The 22,325-nt window shown below is 35.5% G+C and overlaps 1 protein-coding gene across 3 annotated transcripts in view; it reads left to right on the forward strand.

Moving 5' to 3' along the window:
- The first annotated feature begins 504 nt into the window (after window positions 1-504).
- Window positions 505-22,325, forward strand: part of LOC106872642 (dihydroxyacetone phosphate acyltransferase) — a 141,602-nt gene continuing 119,781 nt past the window's right edge. The window contains exons 1-3 of one of the 3 annotated variants that reach the window (XM_052971966.2): window positions 505-1,671; window positions 10,041-10,171; window positions 11,799-12,019. In XM_052971966.2, the coding sequence (XP_052827926.2) occupies window positions 11,839-12,019 (181 nt within the window). In that variant the 5' untranslated portion in view covers window positions 505-1,671; window positions 10,041-10,171; window positions 11,799-11,838. Of the gene's footprint in view, window positions 1,672-10,040; window positions 10,172-11,782; window positions 12,020-22,325 lie in introns of those variants that run through there. The other 2 variants (XM_089359796.1, XR_016243632.1) reach the window with 2 other exon arrangements.

Genomic DNA, 22,325 nt, shown 5'->3' on the forward strand with positions numbered 1-22,325 from the left:
TCACGAATCCCAGGCATTCATCACATTCATACGACTAGCTACCATCCAGCTTCCAACGGGAAAGTGGAATGTTTTCACAGGCAACTGAAGGCCACTCTAAGCGCCACTCCTGATCCACAGTCTTGGACAGAATTACTGCCTATTGTTCTTTTTGGTTGTCACACTGCTGTTAAAACAGACTTAGGGTTCTCCTCTGCTGAACCCCTTTATGGTACCATCCTGGCACTCCCTGGTACAATGTTGGCGCCAGACAATTCATCACATCCTGATCCAATGTCGTATGTCACCAGACTTCGCTTGTATTTCTCAAGTCTTCCACCCATGCATCTGCATGACCAGTCTATTCCCTCTCTCGTCCCACCGGACATTGACAAATAGACTCGTGTTTTTGTTCAGGATGATTCTGTCAGAGGACTGCTCATTTCTCCTTATAAAGGACCATTTTGTGTGCTATCATGCACACCAAAAATTTTTAGTCTTGACATCAACCGTGTCAGTCGACAGACTTAAAAGGGCACATTTTGAGGTGTCCACACCCTTTGATGACACCCCGGCCACGCCCACTTTTGATTCTTTACAACCACTTACGCACGCACCTTTAACCACACCATCACCTACACCTCCACCTTCGTCGCCACAACCTAACACAAACAAACCCTATGTCACCAGGACAGGCCACACTGTGCCCTGGCCAAAAAAACTCACCAGAGCTATTTACGTTTAACCTTTTTTTCCTGTGACAGATAATTGTTTTCTTTTGTGCTGAACAATTCCGACGCCCTGCCATTGAACTTTGTCAAAAATTTTGTGCATGCTCCTTTTATATTGCTTGTAATTATTTTTTCCTCAACTTATCACATTTTGTTGTTTGCAATCGGTGGCCATCGTTGCTTTTTTTGTGCCTGCTCCAGTCATTCTAATTTCGCACTAGCATTCTCAGGGGAGAGCTCCTATAGCGAGGCACAAGGAGCCAGCACCATTTTGTATGAGATCTTGCTGGTAGCCATTACCATGTCCAAGACAGGAGCGAGATCTCACCTGCAACCATTTGCCATGCGCGAAATGACAGCGAGACTCGTCGGCAATGACTATTTAAGCAGGAGAATTAAGACATTCTCTCTCTTTCTTCTTCCTCGCTTACGCTGAAAAACACTGTGATGCTGGCAGCTCACAGTGGATTCTTATCCTGCTCTAACTTCACCTGTTATCTCCAGGGGTAATGTACCTCATGTGAACGGAGCTATAACGAACCACATGCTGCCATAAAGATGGTCACTGGGACCAAGCCACATGAACAAGAACTAAAAATAAGCGACTATTGAATTGCATTCCACTTGTAAACTTCTCTGTGTTCGAGATCCTTAAGACTACAGAAATAATTATGATGGAAGAAGGAGATACTCCACAGGTATCACAAGCCTTCAATTCCATTATAAACTAAAGTAGCAGCTATTTCTACTCATTCTTTCAAAAGTATTATTTCCTTATTCTAATATAATAATTTTTGGAATTGTTTTAGGTTTGTTATCTGCTGTGTTGGAAGTTTATTTCAAAGGCAAAGTATCAGATATCAAAATAATACCAATTAGTATTAGTTACAGCCGCATCCTTGAAGAAAAGCTTTATGCTTATGAATTACTTGGTGTCCCCAAACCTAAAGAGTCAACTTATGTATGTATAATTTATTTTGTGATCTGTCCTGTGATTTTTATAATACAGAAGTAGTAAATATTTCAAATTTCAAAAGAGTGTGTTAAGATAAATCATAATGTTATTCTAGAAAATTATATCTTAAATGTTGTGCACATTCTCTTTCAGGGAAAATGTTGGAAATAGTTCAGAAGTATTACTGAAAATACATGATGCTCTAAGTATTAGTTAAGAAATAGGGAGTAAAGCAATTAAGAGTAGGGATGTGAAGTTAGAGACAGCTCTTGGAATAAGCACTGATTTATTGAAAGCGTCAAGATAAATGTGTAAAATTCTTCATTAGGTGTTAAAATTGTTCAAGGTGTACAAAGAAAATAATGAATCAATGTGTAGAAATTATAGAGCTTTAAATAAAGCAGTAAAAATAGTGTAGATAGTGCAGAAGAGTGTTAAGATGGCTGTAATACAGTTTGAATGTAAGACTATATATAGAGCTATATGCCCTGATTTTGTATGATAGGTGTAAGGAAAATATTTATTAAGGAATGACCAGTTTTAAATAATTTTAAAGACAAAGTCATTGAAACTTGAAGGTCAATCTGATTTGAAATGTAAGTGGGCTAAAAGTAAAGTCATAATTAATTTGATATAGTAATGAGTGTAAGATTCTGTTCCCACTGTCATATTAATTTATAAAACCATTATAAAACATTAGCGTGTAGCCTACTTGATTCTCAATACAGAGTGAATCCAGGAGCTAGCTTGAATGTTTGAAATTGGACAATACTCCATTCAAGCACTAAATAATATTAGCATATAATTTAGTGTTGTGTAGATATTTCTACCAAAAAATCAACAGATGTCGAAAGGCAGTTTCAATATACAGACAGGAAGTAAAGATAGTAATAGTATTTAAAGCAAAACCTTAGATGTGGAAATAGAGCTTCTTTCTGAAGAGACAGTGGCTGTAAAATGAAATTACTCTATGTTCATAGAGTAAAACCTTATTACAGCAACAGTGTTGTTCACCTGGGCAATAGACATTACACTTTGTATTTGAATACCTGCCTGACAACTGGCTTCATTTTTAATTAACAATTAAATGGCTAGCAGTAAAATAAACATCTATTTATAAGAGCAAGGCCTCATGAAAAGTCATGGACACTGCTCTTCCTCTAAGTTAGAGCTAAAACTTACTCTGAGAGTATGCAAATGAAGAAATTTTCAAAATCTATATTATAAAAAATATATATAGTTAATCATGTAAAATAATGAAGGAAATATAATATTTATTAAGTTGCAATGCAAGCTCTTTCACACCTTTGTGTATACTCAAACACAAGAAAACCTTTCACTGTGGAAATAGCCTCAGGAGAAATTTCTCCTCTTGGAAATACATCGGGCTATGAATGATATCTTCAGATCATGGGATACATACATTTCTTCACTGTCATGCATCATCAGCCCCAAATGCCAATTTTGATCTTCACTGCTCTATCAGAATGATAGTGCTGAGATATAAAAACAGCCAATAGTAAATTTGCTGGTGTGTGTAAAACCTGATCAAATTGGAATTAATAAAATAGAGAGTTAGCATTGAATAAAATATGTGCATATACAATATTTTACACTTTTGTATAAACTTGAAGAAAGCTCCTTCACTGTGGAAATAGTCTCGGGAGAAATTTCTCCTAGACAATTTGTGGAAACACATTGGACTATGAATGACATCATCAGATTGTGGGATGCATGCATTTCTGAATTGTTATACATCATTAGTCATAATATTTATACTTGTATCAGATGTCTATAGCTGCATGATAATAGATACCTATACTATTATGGAGAAAGTTGCTTATTAATTAGGTATGTAACAGTTACTAAAATAAAGCAATTATTAATGGTTTGATAGTCTGGAATTTTTTTAATAAATTCATGCTTCAACAAATTTCCTGTAATTTCAATTTCTGAAATTTATTGAATATTTGAACTACAAGTTTCCACAGATTTAATTATTCGTTGCATTCACTGCGGAATAGATTTTGCTGTTTAATGAACAACATCCATTGTAGGTGAAATTTTCCATTTTCATCTGCAACAGTCTCTCACTCCCTCTCATCTCTATTTTCATGAATGATAATTTAATGTATATTTATTTCAATATTTTCATTTCAAGTTTTAATTTGCTATCTGCAAAGCACACAGTTTATTCTATATACGTAATATAAAAAAATTATTTATTGAATGAATGAATGCTATTAGACAAAATAACTGTATAACTTTGAGGCTTATGATAATATCAGTTTCTGGAGTTTGTTAAATGAATATTTTTGATAAAATGAAAATTTCTTAATATACTAGTATAATTAAAAAAAAAAAGTTTTGTTGGTATGGCTGTTTGGAATGCTATAAGCCTTATAATAATAGCTATGTGATTGCTGCTATTTCTAGCATGTTAAACATAGTCAGGTTACTTTGAAGCTTGTTTAAATTAGAGACGGAACGCTATAAGCCTTACAATAATAACTATCTGATCGTTGCTATTTCTAGCATGTTAAACATAGTTGGGTTACCTTGAAGTTTGTTTAAATTAGAGATATATTACAACTATGATAAATTACAGAAAGAAATATTTACTAAGCAAGTGAGATGTTTTATAAATTGAAGTTTTTAGGAAAATTTACTTTCTGAACTTCCTTTTATTATTGAATATTTCAAGTTCACAAATTTAAATATTCAGTACAAGATAGTTTTTAACAAGCTTTTATTTATATGATTTTTTTTATTTCATGTTTATTTCATTCGTTGTTTGCAATGTTCTCTCTCTCTCTCTCTCTCTCACACACACACACACACAAACACACACACACACACACACTGTCTCTATAATATAAACACACACACACACACACTCCAGGTTTGATTTCATTATAACACAAATATCACATTAGATTTTGCAATTCAACATGGGGCATCCCAAAAATATGTGACTGAAAATATCAATGTGAAAATATTATCAAGTGGCTAGCTTAAAACCACCCGGTCTTTCTGCTAGTCAGATATAATGCAGTTACACCAGCAGAATTAAATTTCGTGAAGCATCTTAAAGAGGCAAAATGTTGGAGTTAGATGTGCAGTGCAAACTTGCATGGTATGTTGTTGCTGTTATCTATCCCCAAGGAGCCGACTTACAATCAGAAGTTTTCCAACCATTGCATCTTTTTCAGGTGTAAGTATACTTGGGACTGTATTATCCAATGTATCATTCAATTTTTATGATATTGATTTGAGTGGTATTTGGTTACTGTTCTTAACAGGTAGTGACCATATCAGAGGTTTCCTTGTTGGCTCGAGTTATATTGAAATTCAGAAGTAATTAGATATTAAAAGTTTTGGCCAACATATATATCAATTATAGTATATAATGTAAATAAACACTTCATACATCCTGAGTAAAAAAAAAACTGTCATGAAATGGTTGAGAGTTAAGTAAAGTAAGCTTAAACCAGAGAATATGTATCAATGGCAGCAAAATACATTATTTACAATGGATGGATAGATGTACTCACCTTGTTTGTTGTTATCACAATGTTTCGGCTGATGTACTCTCCAGCCTTCATTGGGTTTTCTGTTGGAATTTTGAACCCAACCCTTTATTTGACTAATGGGGTACTCTGCACTCATTTCTAAGGTATGTTGCTGATGTTATTTTTCAAGTCCTTGCCTGGGATTGAACTTAGAATCTGAGGGTTAGTAGTCCACGCTCTTATCCACTATGCTATATGCCCTTGGGCTATTATAGAGTGAATTTTAGGGCTTATAAACCTAGTATTTTATCTTTTCTTAAGAGAGAAATTCCATATTTATCTCTTTACAATAATCTATGATCATAAACCATTTCTTCAAATTTACAGCAATAATGGGTCGTTATCACTTTTGGGTTTTTGTTATTTGATTTCTCCATTCAGTACACCAAAGGTAAACTAAATATAGCAGGTGCATTATTGTGAACCTCCAATTTCTTTGAATTTCACCAATCATATGGTAGCCAATAATGTACCTAAATTAATATGCTTCTCTAAAAAATTACAAAAATAAAAAAGATAATGAATTAAAATGGAGTAGTTTTGGTGAAGCATTGTGCAGTATTATTTTAGAGAGATTGGTTGTGTAAGGCTAGAGCAATGCGAAAAGGGACCCTTTCAGCATGGACATAGGCTCTCTCTTTAATTCCTTGTTCACTCTTCCAGCTGTTGACATCATAAACGACTGCATTGTGTTTCTTCTTTCATCTCTCCGTTATCCACTTCTTTTTCCCTTCCTCAACCTCCACTGTTTCAGTCTTTACACCCTTGGACATCCGAGAGCTATTGTAGTCTGTAACACTTACTTTCAGTTCAATGGCGAAGCATACAGATCTCAGGTCTGCCAATGGTATCTAATCCCTCAATCCTGCTGGCCATCTCATACATTGACCAACTTAACACTTGTCACTCATGCATCTTTTTCTTGAGATTGAGATACGTTCATGATATCTGATCCTCATATACACCAGAAATTCAGCATTGTCAACAACCATATAAATTTGAAATAGAACACCCACATGAGTCCGAAACCTTCCCCCCCCCCCTGCTGGATTTCCAAATCAAGACCACAGAGGTTAGTTCCATCTATACTAACTTTTATAGGAAGCAGCCAGTAGGAACCTGTTTGCATACTACTAGTCAGCTCTGTCCACCAGAGCCAAAGCTGCATATATGTGCAATGAAATCATACATAAACAACTGATTCGACACAGCTGAGAAAGCTATTGACACCAAGTGATTCCTTAAGAACTTAACACACAATGGCTGTCCACCATCTTTAGCCAAATGACTGCATCTATGAAACACCAGAGTGGGTAAACCTCATAAGAAGGCCCATTATCCCAAGTCTGAAATGTGCTTCTTTAAACTGCCCTATTTTGATGACAAAACAACTGCAGCTATACAACATGCGACCCACAGGGAGGGACTCAACATACAGATGGTGTACACCACTCCATTCCTGAGGAAATTTCTGTCTAGGAATAATATCACACGTAGCATTGTGGGGTGCATACTATCCAATTGCCCCATCAATGACTTCAAAATGTGCTCAAGGGCCTATATGAAGTTGTTTGCAGTAAATGTGGGGCATTGGGAGCACCATCACAAAATTGAACATTCGAATAAAAGAACATATGCTCATAGACATGTCAATAAAAAAAGCACCTCAAGAAGTGCCAGATCCAGGATTTCAAGGTACCCATCAGGGCTACTTGACACAATAGAGGCAATCTCAGAATCATAGGGGCCCTTTTTATCAACAAACTGAGACCAACCATTAACAACAGGAAGAAACTACATGAAGCAGACTTGTTACAACACCAGTCTGTGCATGTAACATTTCTCTTGTTTCCTCCTTCCTCCCCAACACATCAAAGCAATGACCTTTTCATCCCTTGCTTTTCCAAATGTCCTGAAGAGGAGGTTATAGCTCTGAAATATTGAATACAAGATAGAATAATGATATTCTAAAGAATTAACAATGTATATAAATATGATTTCACAAGATATGATGTATTGACATTGTTTTGTGACAGCTTGAAAATTATTTCAGCATTCAAAAAAAAAAAAAAAAAATTAATCTGTAAACAAGCCCTAAAATAAGCTAAGATATTGAACAGGTAACCAAATCTTGCTCTATCATATTTTTTTACTCTATCTTCTGTTCCTTTAAAGTCTAAGAAGCTGAAATTCTGTCTCCATGGGAACATCTATTAAATATATGTAACTTTCTACAATGGGGAAAAGTATTTTTGGAATCTTCTGTACTGGTTGATATGGCTTGAGATACATACAAATCATAATAATAAATAAATAAAATATTTACTCTTTCTTTTAACGTTTGGTATCTCTGTAATGATAGCATAAGATGACTCTATTTAATTCATAAAAAAAATGAAGCTTCTGAACATACATGAAGTATGTTACAATTGCTTGGGCAGTTAGATGTTGGTAAATTGAATCCAGAACATCTTTATTGTATTGGGTCATCCCATAAATAATGCACTCTTTTTATACTTCTTTTATTTTTCAAAATTAAGATGAACAAAGTTCTTTTTATTCTAAAATATACTCTCCTTCATTTTCTACAATGCTCTTCTATCTGGTAGACTTGCAAAATTCACTTGTCCTTGATGAAAAATTCTCCTCCCATACTGTTTTCACCTTGTCTACAGAATTCACATCTTTTCCATCCAAATGATTTTGAGGACTGTGGAATAAATGATAATCAGATGGGGCAATGTCTGGCGAATATGATGGGTGGGACATCATTTCCCATTCAAACTGCTCTAGCCTTTAGAATGTCATCTTCACTGTATGTGACCAAACATTATCCTGATGGAAGAACAGCTTTCATCTTGAAACCAAAGATGGTTGTTTTTCTTCTAGCGCTGACTTAAGCCACCCAAGCTGCTTGCAGTAGATCTCCTTTGTTATCATTTGGTTTAAGTTTAAAAGTTCAAAGTGGACTAAACCTTTCATATACCACCAAAACAGATAACAACACCTTACATGGGGGAAGACCTTCTTTAGCCTGGGTGCTGGTGTTTCTCCTTTCCCTACCCACTGTCTTTGGTGCTTGACATTTTTACAGAGAACTCATTTCTTGTCACCAGTCACTATTCGGTCCAAAAAAAGGTTCATCTGTGAGACATGACAGCCAAGAAGAGCACACATTCACTCTCTGCATGCGACTAGACTTGGAAAGTTTGTGAGGAACCCATTTACCCAATTTACTGACTTTTCCAATGGTTGAATGACCAAATCCAAGCTTCTCTGCTACTTCCTCAACAGTTACAATGGGATTTTGTTCCACCAGGGTTTGCAGGACGTCCTCATCAAGCTCTACAGACCTCCCATGACGAGGCTCATCTTCTAGGCTGTAGTTTTTGGCTCAGAATTTTTGGTACCTCTGTTGACACTGGCTTGCACTTATTGTCTGATCCCCATATACTGCATTAATATGCTTTTCACTTTCTGTTGTGTTGTTACCTTTATTGAATACATAAAGCAAAATATACTGAATATGCTCCTTTGTCACTTTCATTATAGCTTTGAAAAAGTAACTGTTAAAATCGAACAGCACTCTTCAAAACTTCCTCTAAGAATAAGTACAAGGTAAAATTACTACCTGCATGTAGTTGATGCAATTAGTTTATCCTGTCCCCCTCCAACCTTTAGTCCATGCAATTGAAAAAGATGCATTATTTATGGTATGACCCAATAATATTGTAATGCACCACTCATTCAACACACTACTCTCCAAGCTGAAGAAGGAGCCACTATCTGGTTGCTTAATCTGCCAGAATTAAGCACTAAATCTCTTTCACCCAGGGGAAGGACACGTTTGATAATGTCCTCTCTAAATTCTAGTTAATAAGAATTAAACAACAGTTACCTTTAGGGTGGAACTTGAAGGACAAATTGCATTTATTATCAATTTGAGATTGTACAAGAATAATACAAGTAAAAGAATCAGACAAGAATAGATCAAAATATATTATCACTGCATTAAATTAAATATAAAAAGGAGTGATTGTAGAAACAACAAATACAATCCTATATTTGCTTATTAGACTTGACAAGTTGTAAGTGTACAAGACGTTTCAATTTGTTTGATGGAGCAATAGTGGAAATAAACTATGAAAATGTCATAGCATAAATAAACAAACATCATAGTAACTTTGTTGATGACTCCTCTTTTTTATCTTGTGATAAATTTTAGAGTTTTACATGATAACTAAAAGTGGAGAAAGAGAATGGAAAAAGAAACAGGGAAACATGGCTACTGTTATTTGAACCAATGCAGAGTAAACATGTTTGACTATTTGATGTGATTATTGTTACTGTTTGTGCATTTGAAATGATGTTGGCAGAGCAAAATTACTGGAGTGTTCTGAATATTATAACTAGTTAGAACAAATGCGCCAGAATATTAGAGAGTAAAGATTTCATTTGCAAAATTTGGTGCTGAGAAGAATATAAGAGTAAAGTAAGTCAGACATTTGATATTGACATCATTTGAGTCAAATGATGCTAAAACAGACTATCAAAACAAATTGTTACAATGTGAAACAGGTATGAAAATTTTGAAAGCTTATTTCCTGTTAGATGTTTGTAATATCAATGGAAAAACAGTATTCTTAGAAATTTTAGTAGTTAATGAATACTTAACAATTGATTTTATCAAGTGATCAATGGAAAAACAGTATTCTTAGAAATTTTAGTAGTTAATGAATACTTAACAATTGATTTTATCAAGTGATTTAAATTCCATTTAAATCTTGATATTTTTCTTTACAGGGTCTCTTCAAAGCAAGAGGTGTTTTATTTGAAGATTATGGCAATATTCATGTTCATATAGGTGAAGCTATTTCAGTCAGTAGTTTCAGTGAAAATATAATCAACAGAGAAATTCACAACTTACTGCCACGGTATCTACAAAGTTTTGCTCTTTTAGAATTATTCATTTTAATTTAAAGAATCCTAAAGTTTCAATATAAACTTCCTGTATACTCAAAAAACACTCGCTTACACAACCATATCCAAAGATTTTCAACATATTTGCTAATATGAATTGTATTTGTTGAATATGTGTCTTCTCATTTGCAATCTTTTTTTAAAAATTTACATGCATGATGCTAATACACCTAATATGTAGTATCCTACGTAGAAAACTTCATCACATTTTTTACAGTACATTATGAGCAGCCTTTCACTAACTCCAACCATATTCAATGACAACTATTGAGGAAACTAATAGTAGTTTGCAAAAGCAAATTCAGAAAAAGTATGGTGATGTATTGTGAGAATATTTCAAGCAAGATTTGTTACTAGAGAAAAATAATTGGCACCCTTTAGATATTTAGGAAGTTTATCACAAAATGAAATGTAAACTAAGGGAACAATGGACCAAGTAGAATGATTGAAGATTAATGAGTAATTCTTGATTTGGATGTGTTTCTGTTCATTTTCTTCGTGCCATACATCATTGACATTTTCTCTAAATAGAGGTTCCATGTGAAACAATAAATATGTCTTCTCTTCAAGAACCAAATGTAACTCACTTTTACATTTTGTATGTAAGCACCTTTGACACCTGGCACCACAAGAACATTTTAGCAGTAGGTTGAGAAACTATACAGAAGACCTCTTATGAACATGTCAATTCCCCAAGTAGGTGCACTACACCTGTTCATTAACAACTTATAATCAACACATTAGCAAGCTAATAACAATGCAGAGAAAATATATTGTCATTCCACTCAACAGTTTTAACTGGGGAGAAAACTTCATATAAAACTCACTAAAATCAGTGCCCAGACTCACACAAAAGACAAGTCCAAATCAGTCAATTTTGTGTGGAGCTGATTATGGCTATTCAACATCAACATTATACATAAGAAAAAATAATTGCTAACAAATTTATTAAGTAACATTGAATAGCTTCAGACCAAAGAAAATACTAATCTAAAAATTAAACAAAATAAAACAATTATCTCCATATAACAATTCACTTACACTATCTTCACTGATCACCCAGAAGATCAGAGTCCTGAAGATCATTTAAATATTCAATGTGAACAATTTAAAACTATTTTTGACTATTATCCTATAAAAGCATTTCAATTTGTTTTAGACTCATTAGTAATAAACTTAAAACACTGTCTAAAATGTATAATTAATGAAAAAAATCATATAAAAATGTCTTCTCTAAGCAAAAAATCAAGTGATGGCTTACAGACTCTTCTAATAAATCTAAAGGACTTGTACTTTTTCTGCACTCTTTGGGAATGATTCTGATATTTGCTCTATGAATCAGTGGTTGTTATCAAATCCTTTTACTAGTTACATCAGTGTTTTAGATGTGTTTAAATTGAAGTGTCTCTAAGTTGACAACAGTTTTATTTATAGTTTTACAATATTATTTTAAAGTTTTTTTTAATGTTTTAGATATATTTGTTGATATTCTTGTTGATAACAACTTAGCATTGCATTATTTATTAATATCTAAAGATGTCTTATTATATTTAACTGATGAATAGTGATGTTGTTATCCAGATACATAAGCTCTGTCTCATTGGGAGAACAGAAGCTCATTATGCGACTTTCCTACCAGATACTTCTATGCCAACAAAAGTACTTTGTTGTCAGCCCATGGTCCATGATTGCTGCTGTTCTCATGCAAAATAAAGAAGGTATATCTTTCAAGCAACTTGTGAAACAAGTGGAATGGCTGAAAAGGCAGGCATCTAATCTAGGTGCTTACATTGATTGGCCAGGTATGGAAAATTTTAGTTTTTAAATATTTTTTACACTTTTCTCTGATTTCTATTTCATAAATGCAACAAATTATTGTTGGTCTCTCGCTCAACTGTATCCCACACAAGAAGCTTGCTAACCCAGCTTTTTGCTTCTTAGTCAATTAGACTTAGAGCCATTCATGTCATTGCTGTGTCTGTCTATTTCTCTATGCCCCATGACTGAGAGCCACCACATTGCTGTTGTTCTACATTTCATATCACTGAACTTTCTTGCATAGATTACTTCATTCAACTAGCTTCTACTATTTGATTTCATGTATTATCATTGATAGAAGAATTAAATATATTTTATGTAGTAAATGTATAGATCTTGAATTTATTCTTTCATCTTTGTATGAACTCTTGTAATAACATACCTGCAGCCACATCAACACCTTGTACTCTCTATATATATTTCACTACATAAATTATAGGAGAGCTATGTCAGAAGCGAAAAGTTTTCCTTTAACAAATTTAGATTGCCAGATACTGCAGGATGCTCCGGAATCGACTAAAAATTCCTTCTTAGAGTCAAAATCTAATATGAAAAATGCACAACTAGAAGAAAATATGCCAGGAACTGTGGTCATGCTCAGAGTTTGGCTTTTTAGTTATCCTGACTTTTAAATGTACAAGGTGAAATACATTTCTTAGCTGTAGAACCAAACTTATAATGATACCAGCAGAAAGATTTTGACCTGCTAGGAGAACAGGAATTAAGATGATGAAAATGATGCGGTGAAAAACTTCTGTTGATACGCAAGAGATGAACTTCTGCGACTTGTCTATAGTCTTCTGTGCAGACTCTCAAAATTTCTTAAATTCAGAGGAAACTGTAGCAACTGGCAAAGGAGAGTTGTTCTGTTCTGGAGTGGATTTTGTATACTCAAATTTTATCTGCCGATGCTGCAAGCTGGTCGACTGTGCTAGCATCGGTTAAATGGGTGAGAATACCTTGAACACTGTGGTAATCTGGAGAAAATGAGTTGTTTAAGCAACTTACTTTCAGTAGGGTTGTCCTATGTGAGTTGCCGCATTTTTCTGATTATTTGTGATGGTGTTCAGTCTCCTAAATGCTCATTGTTGAGAAGTTTTCGAAACTTTTTTTCAGTAGAGAGCGAGGTTCATCTTAAAATTTCCTCTTTGATTGAAGAATATGTTGCATCTGCCAGTGGAGCTGTGATAATATCTTGCAATTCTCCAGTTAATAATGGTGGTATAGAGCTAAGTAAAATGCTGTTGGTCTGAATTGTGCTTGTTTCCAGAGAAAAATGCTTCCAACTGAGCAAACCAGACTCTGATGTCTTCTGTGAAAATTGATAATACAGGATGATTCATAGCAGTTATCATCGTCGCTTGAGTTGAAGAAAATTGTGACATGGAAAGTAGTGGAATATAACTAAATATGTCGGATGTTAACTAATTAGCTAGTGATTATTCTCCAGGGTAGAATTTGAGGGTTCCCGTCAGTTAGTCACCAATTTATGTAATGAAATATATAGATGGTATAGTGTACCTTCTGAAACTTATGTCACTCACTCTCACATACACTTCTTGTTGTATATTAACATTCTTGCTATAATGATACAAGCCGTTGCTTTCCTCCATAATGACCTTAAGTCATAAATCTAATACTTCCTTAAGATTAGTTAAAATGAAATAGATAGGTGATTTAATTCTTGTCATCTCTTTGTGATTGATAACTGTTAGACCAAAATCTAGAACTAATTTCCTGCTATATGTATGTTTTCTCACATCTTTCTGTTTTGACAAAGGGAGATTACTCTATGATCTTTCTTGTAAGGGGGATCATTTAACTATCTAGCTACCTACACCGCTACAATGGTTTTAGACTCTTAAAAAAGTTTTCACATAAAGAGTAAAGGGCCCTCTGGGAGCAGAAAACACCCATTCCTGGGTTATGTGGAAAAGGGAGGTAACTCTTTGTGAAGTAACTTTCAGAAATTGATTGCCTCCCTTATATCCAGTGCAGTTAATCCGCTGAACGTTTCTAATATTTTTAAGATATTAATTAATTTTTATTGGCATTTAATTATTAACATAAGAGTGTCATCTCAGTTCATTGTATTTCTTAAAATTTGCTAAGATATTGATATTATTTATCTTTTTTATTGACATTTCATTATTAACGTACAATTCTCATTTTATTACATTATATTTCTTGACATAATGTCTCCAAAGAAGAGATCCTCCATTGGTCAAAAAATTATCACAATCTCAATTAGCCATGTGAAAGAGCAATACTGGCTCCAAAAATCAGTACTGTAAGTAAATTTAATCCCAGATCCAGAAGACGTGGTAAATTATCCAACAGAATTTCTCAATTCATTGGAAACTCCAAGACTACCTCCTCTCAGATTGGAACTCAAAGTGGGAACTCCAGTAATATTATTGAAGAATTTGGATCCAACAACAATATGCAATGGGGCACACCTGGTGGTAAAGATGATGATGCCACATGTTATTGAGGCCACCATTCTGTCTGGATGTGGAAAAGGAGAGGATGTTTTCATACCCAGAATTCCTCTTATTCCATCAGGAGGAGAAATTCCTTTTTCATTCAGAAGAGTGCAATTTCCTATTTGTATCAGCTTCACAATGTCTATCAATAAATCTCAGGGTCAAGCACTGTCTGAAATAGCATTTCACTTGGAAGAGTTGTGCTTCTCACAATTATATGTTGGCTGCTCTAAATTGGGAGGCAAAAAAATCTATTTGCATTTGTTCTACAAGGGAAAACAAAGAATACTGTTTATCAAGAGGTTTTGTAGGAATCACTATATCTTATGATGCACTCCAGTATCCACTGATCTTTGTGAATGGTGAAGATGGATACCATTTTGGCATTACACAGCATAATACCAACAAACTCAAGGACTGGACCAACAAAGCAGTTTCCTGCATGGACTTCAGTATTAAAGCATATTCTCCAATTACTCCCACCAATCAGGCAGTAAGCCATAATTTTTCAAGTAATTCATTACTACATATTCCCATGTGACTGCATAGGCTCAGTTCATGTTTCTTATTCTTCAGCCACACCAGCAATCCAATGTCAACCTTTCACCTTCTGCAACATTTCAACAGTTCACTTCCCTGTTGCTGTCTCTCATTGCAACCTGTTTCTGGAATGTACCCATTTACATACGATATCTCCATTACACCTACATTCATTCGGCTGTCAACCATATGATGGGTCGTGTTAGACGCAGTGCCGACTGCTGCAAAGGAGAGTATATCCACTGACAGCTTTTCAGTGCATTCAAAAATCACATACGCCCCCACCCCCAATTATCCACGATAGGTTAGGGCCTGGAATTCACCAGATGGATGCATGACATGTCGCATAGTTGAATTAGCCCATCATTTACTCCATACGTTTTGTCGTCAATGCTGCACTTTCTCGTATCACATGTTTCAACATAACTATAATGTATATACAAACTATGGCATTTTAATCCCGAGCAACACTGGGTATCTCTGCTAGAATATATATATATATATATATATATATATACTATGATTGACCGTTGACTGAACACTATTCAATTTTTTTTCTCCGTATTTTTCTCCTTGTCTCCATATTCTTTCTGTTGAAGAGCGTAGCTCAAAACGTTAAAGACTTTCCGTATTCCCGAGCGTCATACTAATACATCCTTTTGTTGTTTACACCACCTGTCCTCGTCTGTTGTTGTTTTTTTCATACATTCTCCCATATATATATATATATATATATATATATATATATATATATATATGTATATGAACACTAAGCTTAGTGTTCATATAACAATAATATCGCGTATATTATTGTTACCATCATAATATATGTAACAATATATATTATGTTATATATATTATATGTAACATAATATATAAGAATAAGTCCTGGAGCTGATTAGCTCAACTAAAGGCGGTGCTCCAGCATGGCCACAGTCAAATGACTGAAACAAGTAAAAGAGAGTAATATATTATGTTATATATAATATTATATAACATATAATATGTTATATAATATATATTATAAATATTATATAACATATATGTTATAATATATAACATATAATATATGTTATAACATATTATAACCATCATAATATATGATGGTTATAATATCATATATTATGTCCATCATAACGATAATATCTCATATAATAGTTATAGCAAACCTAATTCTGTGTCATGTTGGATTATTCACCACAATAACAAGGGAACGTGTAGGTTACATAAGCAGAATACTTTATGGTTTAACCATCCCCATTTCAGACATCAGATGGCTATGAATCATCATCATCATTTAATGTCCATGTTCTATACTGGTATGGAACATAGACAGTTTGACAGGTTTGATGGGCCCAAGGGCTGCATTATTCTCCACTTTTTGCTTTGACATGGTTTCCACAGCTGTTTACTTTTCCTAGCACCAACTACTTTACAGCATGTACTGGATACTTATCTCATGCTACCAGCATTAATGAGGTCACTCTGCAAAGCAGGTTCTTGTTGCAGATGTGCTATATGGTTACTCGCATATAGAAGAAAGAGTGAAAATGATCAGTAGGACGTGCAGAGGGATAAATAGTGGTGATATCCAGGTTGCCCTCTCAAGTTACAAGGTGAGTAGGAATAGACAGTAAAGCTAGGAGTGTGGTTAGTTGCGGGTTTGTAAGAGTGTATGGGGTAGCAAGAGATCACAGCGGGGAGGAAAGGTAGGCAACATCTGTAACGATTGAATTAAAGTGAGGGAGTGGTATATAAGAGGTACAGGATGACCAATGATACATGAGTTGAGAAAAGTAGAGGGATACAGAAGAGAGCAGGGGGAAAGCGGCATGATATTTTCCTTACAATTGCTTCATTAGGAAGATTACATACATGTCATCTCTTCAAGGCACGACACCAAACTGCATCTCATCTAGGTCTACTCTACTCTGTCACAAATCAATTGTGCTGTAGCTTTCTCTGTAACTTTTATTACCCAGGCCAGTAAGTTGATTCCTCTATAGCTGCTTCTTAATAAGGTATCTCCTTTACCCTTATACCCCATACTTCTACACCAGTCATTGAGTATGACTGATTCTTGTATGACTTGATTCATTATCTGGGTAGTAATCATGTACCCTACTTCACCAGTAATTTTGAGCATCTCCGCAACTATCCTTCTCTTTATGTCTGTGATTGCTTTATCTACCATACTACTGTCAACTTGAATTGTTGTTCCCTTTGTAGGGTATGCATGAAGTAGCCCTTCTTTATCCCATGCAGTCTCCATGTTTAGCAGAGTCTCGTAAAAGCATCATAGCATATAGGTATTCTTGTCATTTTTTTCTGAGCATTGGAAAAGCATTTTCTTATCATTATCATCTCCTCTCAAGTAAACAATACATCTTGGTCTTACATAGATATTACTGTTGATTTTGTGCTTATTTATTACAATACCTAATACAGCTAATGAGTCTTCACTACTTAATAAATCTATTACTGTGTGTCACTGTAGGAATCAATATAATTGCCTTTTGAGTAACCAGTGCCTCCAGACAAATCATCATCATCATCATCATTTAATGTCTGTTTTCCATGCTGGCATGTGTTGGACAATTTGACAGAAGCTGACCAGCTGGAGGGCTCCATGTCAGTTTTGGCAGGTTTTCTCTGGTTCGATGCCCTTCCTAATGCCAACCACTTTACAGAGTGTACTGGGTGCTTTTACACAGCACTGGTATGGGTGCTTTTTATGTAGCACTAGCGCCTATGAGCCCACAACATTAGGGATGCTCAGCTGGAGAAGGTTGCAAAAGATGAACCTGTATGCAAGGACAACCATGCTTTTACTTAGCTTGACATGTCTTTTCAAGCACAGCAAACCATCAGAAGTCTCAGTCCCCAGTCATCCACTCTGTGAGTCCCAACGTCTGTAGATCCTTTCTCACCACTTCATCCCACATCTTCCTGAGTCTACCCCTTCCACATGTTCCATCTACAATTAGAGATCAGCACCTCTTGATGTGACTGTCTTTATTCATACACATTACATAGCCATACCAGAGCAGTCTTCTCTCTTGCACACAATATCTGATGCTACATACACCCAATTTTTCTCTCAAATCACTTACACTGGTGTATATGCACATTGACATTACTCATCCAGCAAAGCATATTGGCTTCATTTCTTTCAAGTTTTCACATATCCTCAGTAGTCACAAACCATGTCTCACTGCTGTGTAGCATAGCTGTTCGTACACAGGCATCATACAATCTGCTTTTCACTCTGAGGGAGAGGCACTTCATTACTAACAGAGTTAATAACTGTCTGAACTTCTCCCAACCTATTTTTATTCTAGTAGCTATGCTTTTGGAACAACTACCCCACTACTAACTTGGTCACCTAAGTAATGGAAACCATCTACTACTTCTAAGGATACCCCCTGACATATGAGAGAGTCTATTTTTTGTACATTCTTGGTGTTTAATGTAAACATGTAAAGACTACTTTCTTTGTGTCCATAGCTTGCACTGCGTACACATAGATTTTCTCTCAACACCTTTTCTACATACTGAACAGGGCCATCTCCCTGAAGAGATTTGTGATTTGTCAGTTTTCCTACTTATCAATACTTTGAACTTTGCTAAGGCTCTTTGATTACAGACATTGCTTTCATACTTGAAATTTCTTCTTTAATTCTGGTAGTGATTCAGCAATAAAAACAAGGTCATTGGCATAGAGGAGATCCCAAGGGCAGCCTGTCTTAAATTCCTCAGTTATATCTTGGAGGACCATGATAAATAAGTGGGGGCTAAGAACCGAACCCTGGTGGACTCCTACTTGTACACTAAACTCCTTGCTATACTCTTTGGTGACTCTCACCTTACTAACATCACCCCTGTACATGGCTTGTACAGCTCTCACTAACCACTCATCTATCCCTAACTTCCACACTGCCCACCAGATAAGGGAGCATGGGACCCTGTCAAAGGCTTCTTCCATGTCAACAAAAGCCAGAAACAGAAGTTTCTTTTTTGCCAGGTATTTCTCTTGCAATTGCCTCACCAGGAAGATAGCATCAGTGCTGCTTCTCCCTAACACAAATTCAAACTATATCTCATCTGTGCTAACTCTCTTCCTAATTAATTGAGCTATGATCCTTTCTGCAACTTTCGTCACCTGGTCCAGCAGTTTGATACCTCTGTAATAATTTCTGTCTAGGGCATCACATTTGCCTTTGTAGCAGTTGACTATAATGCTTCTATACCAGTCATTGGGTATGACTCCCTCGTGGGCAACCTGATGAACTATACGGGTGACCAGGTAATATCTCACTCTGCCAGAGATTTTAAGCATCTCAGCTTGTAATTGCCAATGGGCTTGAGGCTTTCTGTGTCTTCATAATCTTACCCTTTAGTGTTCAGATCGGCCAAAACCAGCTGAAAATGCTTCCTCTTTTTTGTTTGAACTGGCCAAATCTGGCTGTATTTGATTTCTTCACGAAATTGCTAAAAAAATAAACAAATCTTGTTATTGAATTCTCATGGCATTGAGATAATTCGAGATAAAGACTTTCTTGCCTTTATTCAAGTATAAATACTGTGAAATTTTTGAGACCATGATTATTTTCAACATTTGCAGAGACATGAATATCTTAGTAGTTATCGATATTGCATCAGCAAGTAGCAACTCTGATTTTGAATGTGTTATGACTCTTAAAGATGTACAAAATATAGATGTAAACAACAGTGATTTGTCTTTGAACAAATCTGATATTGGTATTAATAAATTTTTGTTGGACAAGGAAGAAGATAAAAAATGAAAGTGATGAAAATTATACTCAAAATGTTACAGCAACATGGTCAAAAATTACTACATCAGCCACAATTCCTGATTTCACAGAAAACACTGGTCCACTACACAATCTACCTCTTGACACTCAACCATTGGACTATTCATTTTTATTTTTACCAGAAAGTATTTTTGAAACTGTCTAGGAGGAAATGAATAAATATGCTCAATTCATGATTTCTGATCATGGAAGACCTTGTCCATTATGACAGCCAACCAATACTGTGGAAATGTGAGTGTTTTTTTTTTACTATAAACATTATGTTTGGTACCAAGCAGCTTCCTCAACTATGGAACTACTGGAATCCCGATGTAAGGTATGGTGATCCATATATCTCTAGCATTCTGTCAAAAACAAAGTATTCGAAAATATCTCATTTATCTGATTCTACTAATGCCCCCAGCAAGAATGACCCAAACTACAATCCCCTGTATAAAGTGCATCCTATTATTGATTTACTTTGTGATAAGTATAAAACTGTGTATCTGCTTGAGATAAATCTCAGTGCAGCTGAAGCTATGATAGGTTATAAGGGTAGGGTACATTTTTAGCAATACATGCTTGCTAAACACACTAAATGGGGCATCAAGGTATTGTGTGAACTTTGATGTCTATACAAGTAAAAAATGTAATGGAGACAGACCATATGGATTGGGGTATGACGAAGTATGCTCTCTAGCTGAACTATTTCACTATCAACACCAACACCTGAACGTTGACCATTTTTTTTCCTTCAGTGCCCTTGTTACCACTTACACATGTAGTACTGTTATGAGCAACTTCAAAGGGCTACCCTGTGAAATGAAAACAACAAAGTGAAAAAAAAAGTGGGGACATTCTTCAGATGCAGAAAGAAAATTTGCTAGTAACATTATATAAAGACAGGTTTTATTTCTGTCTACCAATGAACAATCTGATGTTGGTGCTGAGGGGAAACCTGTTTATGTAAAAAGTCACAAGCTACCTCCACCTACCAAAGGAACGAACATTTGAAATTTCAGTTTGACATTGCATCTCAGTTACGTGAGGGCTTTTCTTCCAGAAAGCACAGAACTGGGAGAAAAGCAAAATCAACTGAGATGGATGTCAACAGAGAAAATATTGACTTCCATGAAGTTGAAAAAATAAATGGAAGGAAAAATGTTTGCAGATTGTGTTCATTGCAGGAAAGAAAAACTGCAAAAGAGTATCAAGTTGACACTTCATTTATATATCCTTCTTGCAAAGTGCCCTTGTGTAAAGGGTACTTTGGACAGTTTCATGATAGAAATATGGCATAACTATATTTTGTTGTTTGATAGAAATACTATTATATATTCCTTTCATTTTATTACAAATAATATGTGAAAGTGAGAAATACATATCAATTTTCAGCATGTTACATGCCTATATTGACCTTTGTCTCACCTGTTAATGAGCTTTTTTATTAGATTCATTCTGTTATGTAAATGTGCTAATTAGCCAATGATATATTGACTAGTAAAAGAGTTTTGTACATTATTTTCAATGAAAATATTTGAATGAAATACAGAGAAAGAATAAAATCTTGTACTGATTATACCTGTATCTTAATTAATTCAAATTAATGTACCTCATTTTGAAAAGTGCAAAAATTGTTGGTGGTTGACATCTGAGATAATTTTAGTAACAAATCAAACAGATAAGATCATCATCATCATCATCATCGTTTAACGTCCGCTTTCCATGCTAGCATGGGTTGGACGAATTGACTGAGGACTGGTGAAACCAGATGGCTACACCAGGCTCCAATCTGATTTGGCAGAGTTTCTACAGCTGGATGCCCTTCCTAACGCCAACCACTCCTAGAGTGTAGTGGGTGCTTTTACGTGACACCGGCACGAAGGCCAGTCAGGCGATACTGGCAACGGCCACGCTCAAAATGGTGTATCTTATGTGCCACTCGCACAAGGGCCAGTCCAGGGACACTGGCAACGATCTCGCTCGAAAGTCCTTACACATGCCACGGGCACAAGTGCCAGAAAGGCGACGCTGGGCACAGGTGCCATCAAGATTTCAATTTCACTTGCCTCAACAGGTCTTCGCAAGCAGAGTTTAGTGTCCAATGAAGGAAAGGTACGCATAACTGGGCTGGCTACACCCCTGGCAGAGGCCTTGGATTTAGGTCTCACTTGGCTTGCCGCGTCTTCTCACACACAGCATATTTCCAAAGGTTTTGGTCAGAAGTCATCACCTCGGTGAGACCCAATATTTGAAGGTCGTGCCTCACCACATCATCCCAGGTTTTCCTGGGCCTACCTCTTCCACAGGCTCCCTCAAATGCTAGGGTGTGGCACTTTTTCACACAGCTATCCTCATCCATTCTCACCACATGACCATACCAACTCAATTATCTCTCTTGCACACGACAACTGATGCTTCTTAGGTTCAACTTTTCTCTCAAGGTACTT

Source organism: Octopus bimaculoides, chromosome 11 (genome assembly GCF_046866305.1).
Source record: "Octopus bimaculoides isolate indiv1 chromosome 11, ASM4686630v1, whole genome shotgun sequence".
NCBI classification, from domain to species: domain Eukaryota; kingdom Metazoa; phylum Mollusca; class Cephalopoda; order Octopoda; family Octopodidae; genus Octopus; species Octopus bimaculoides.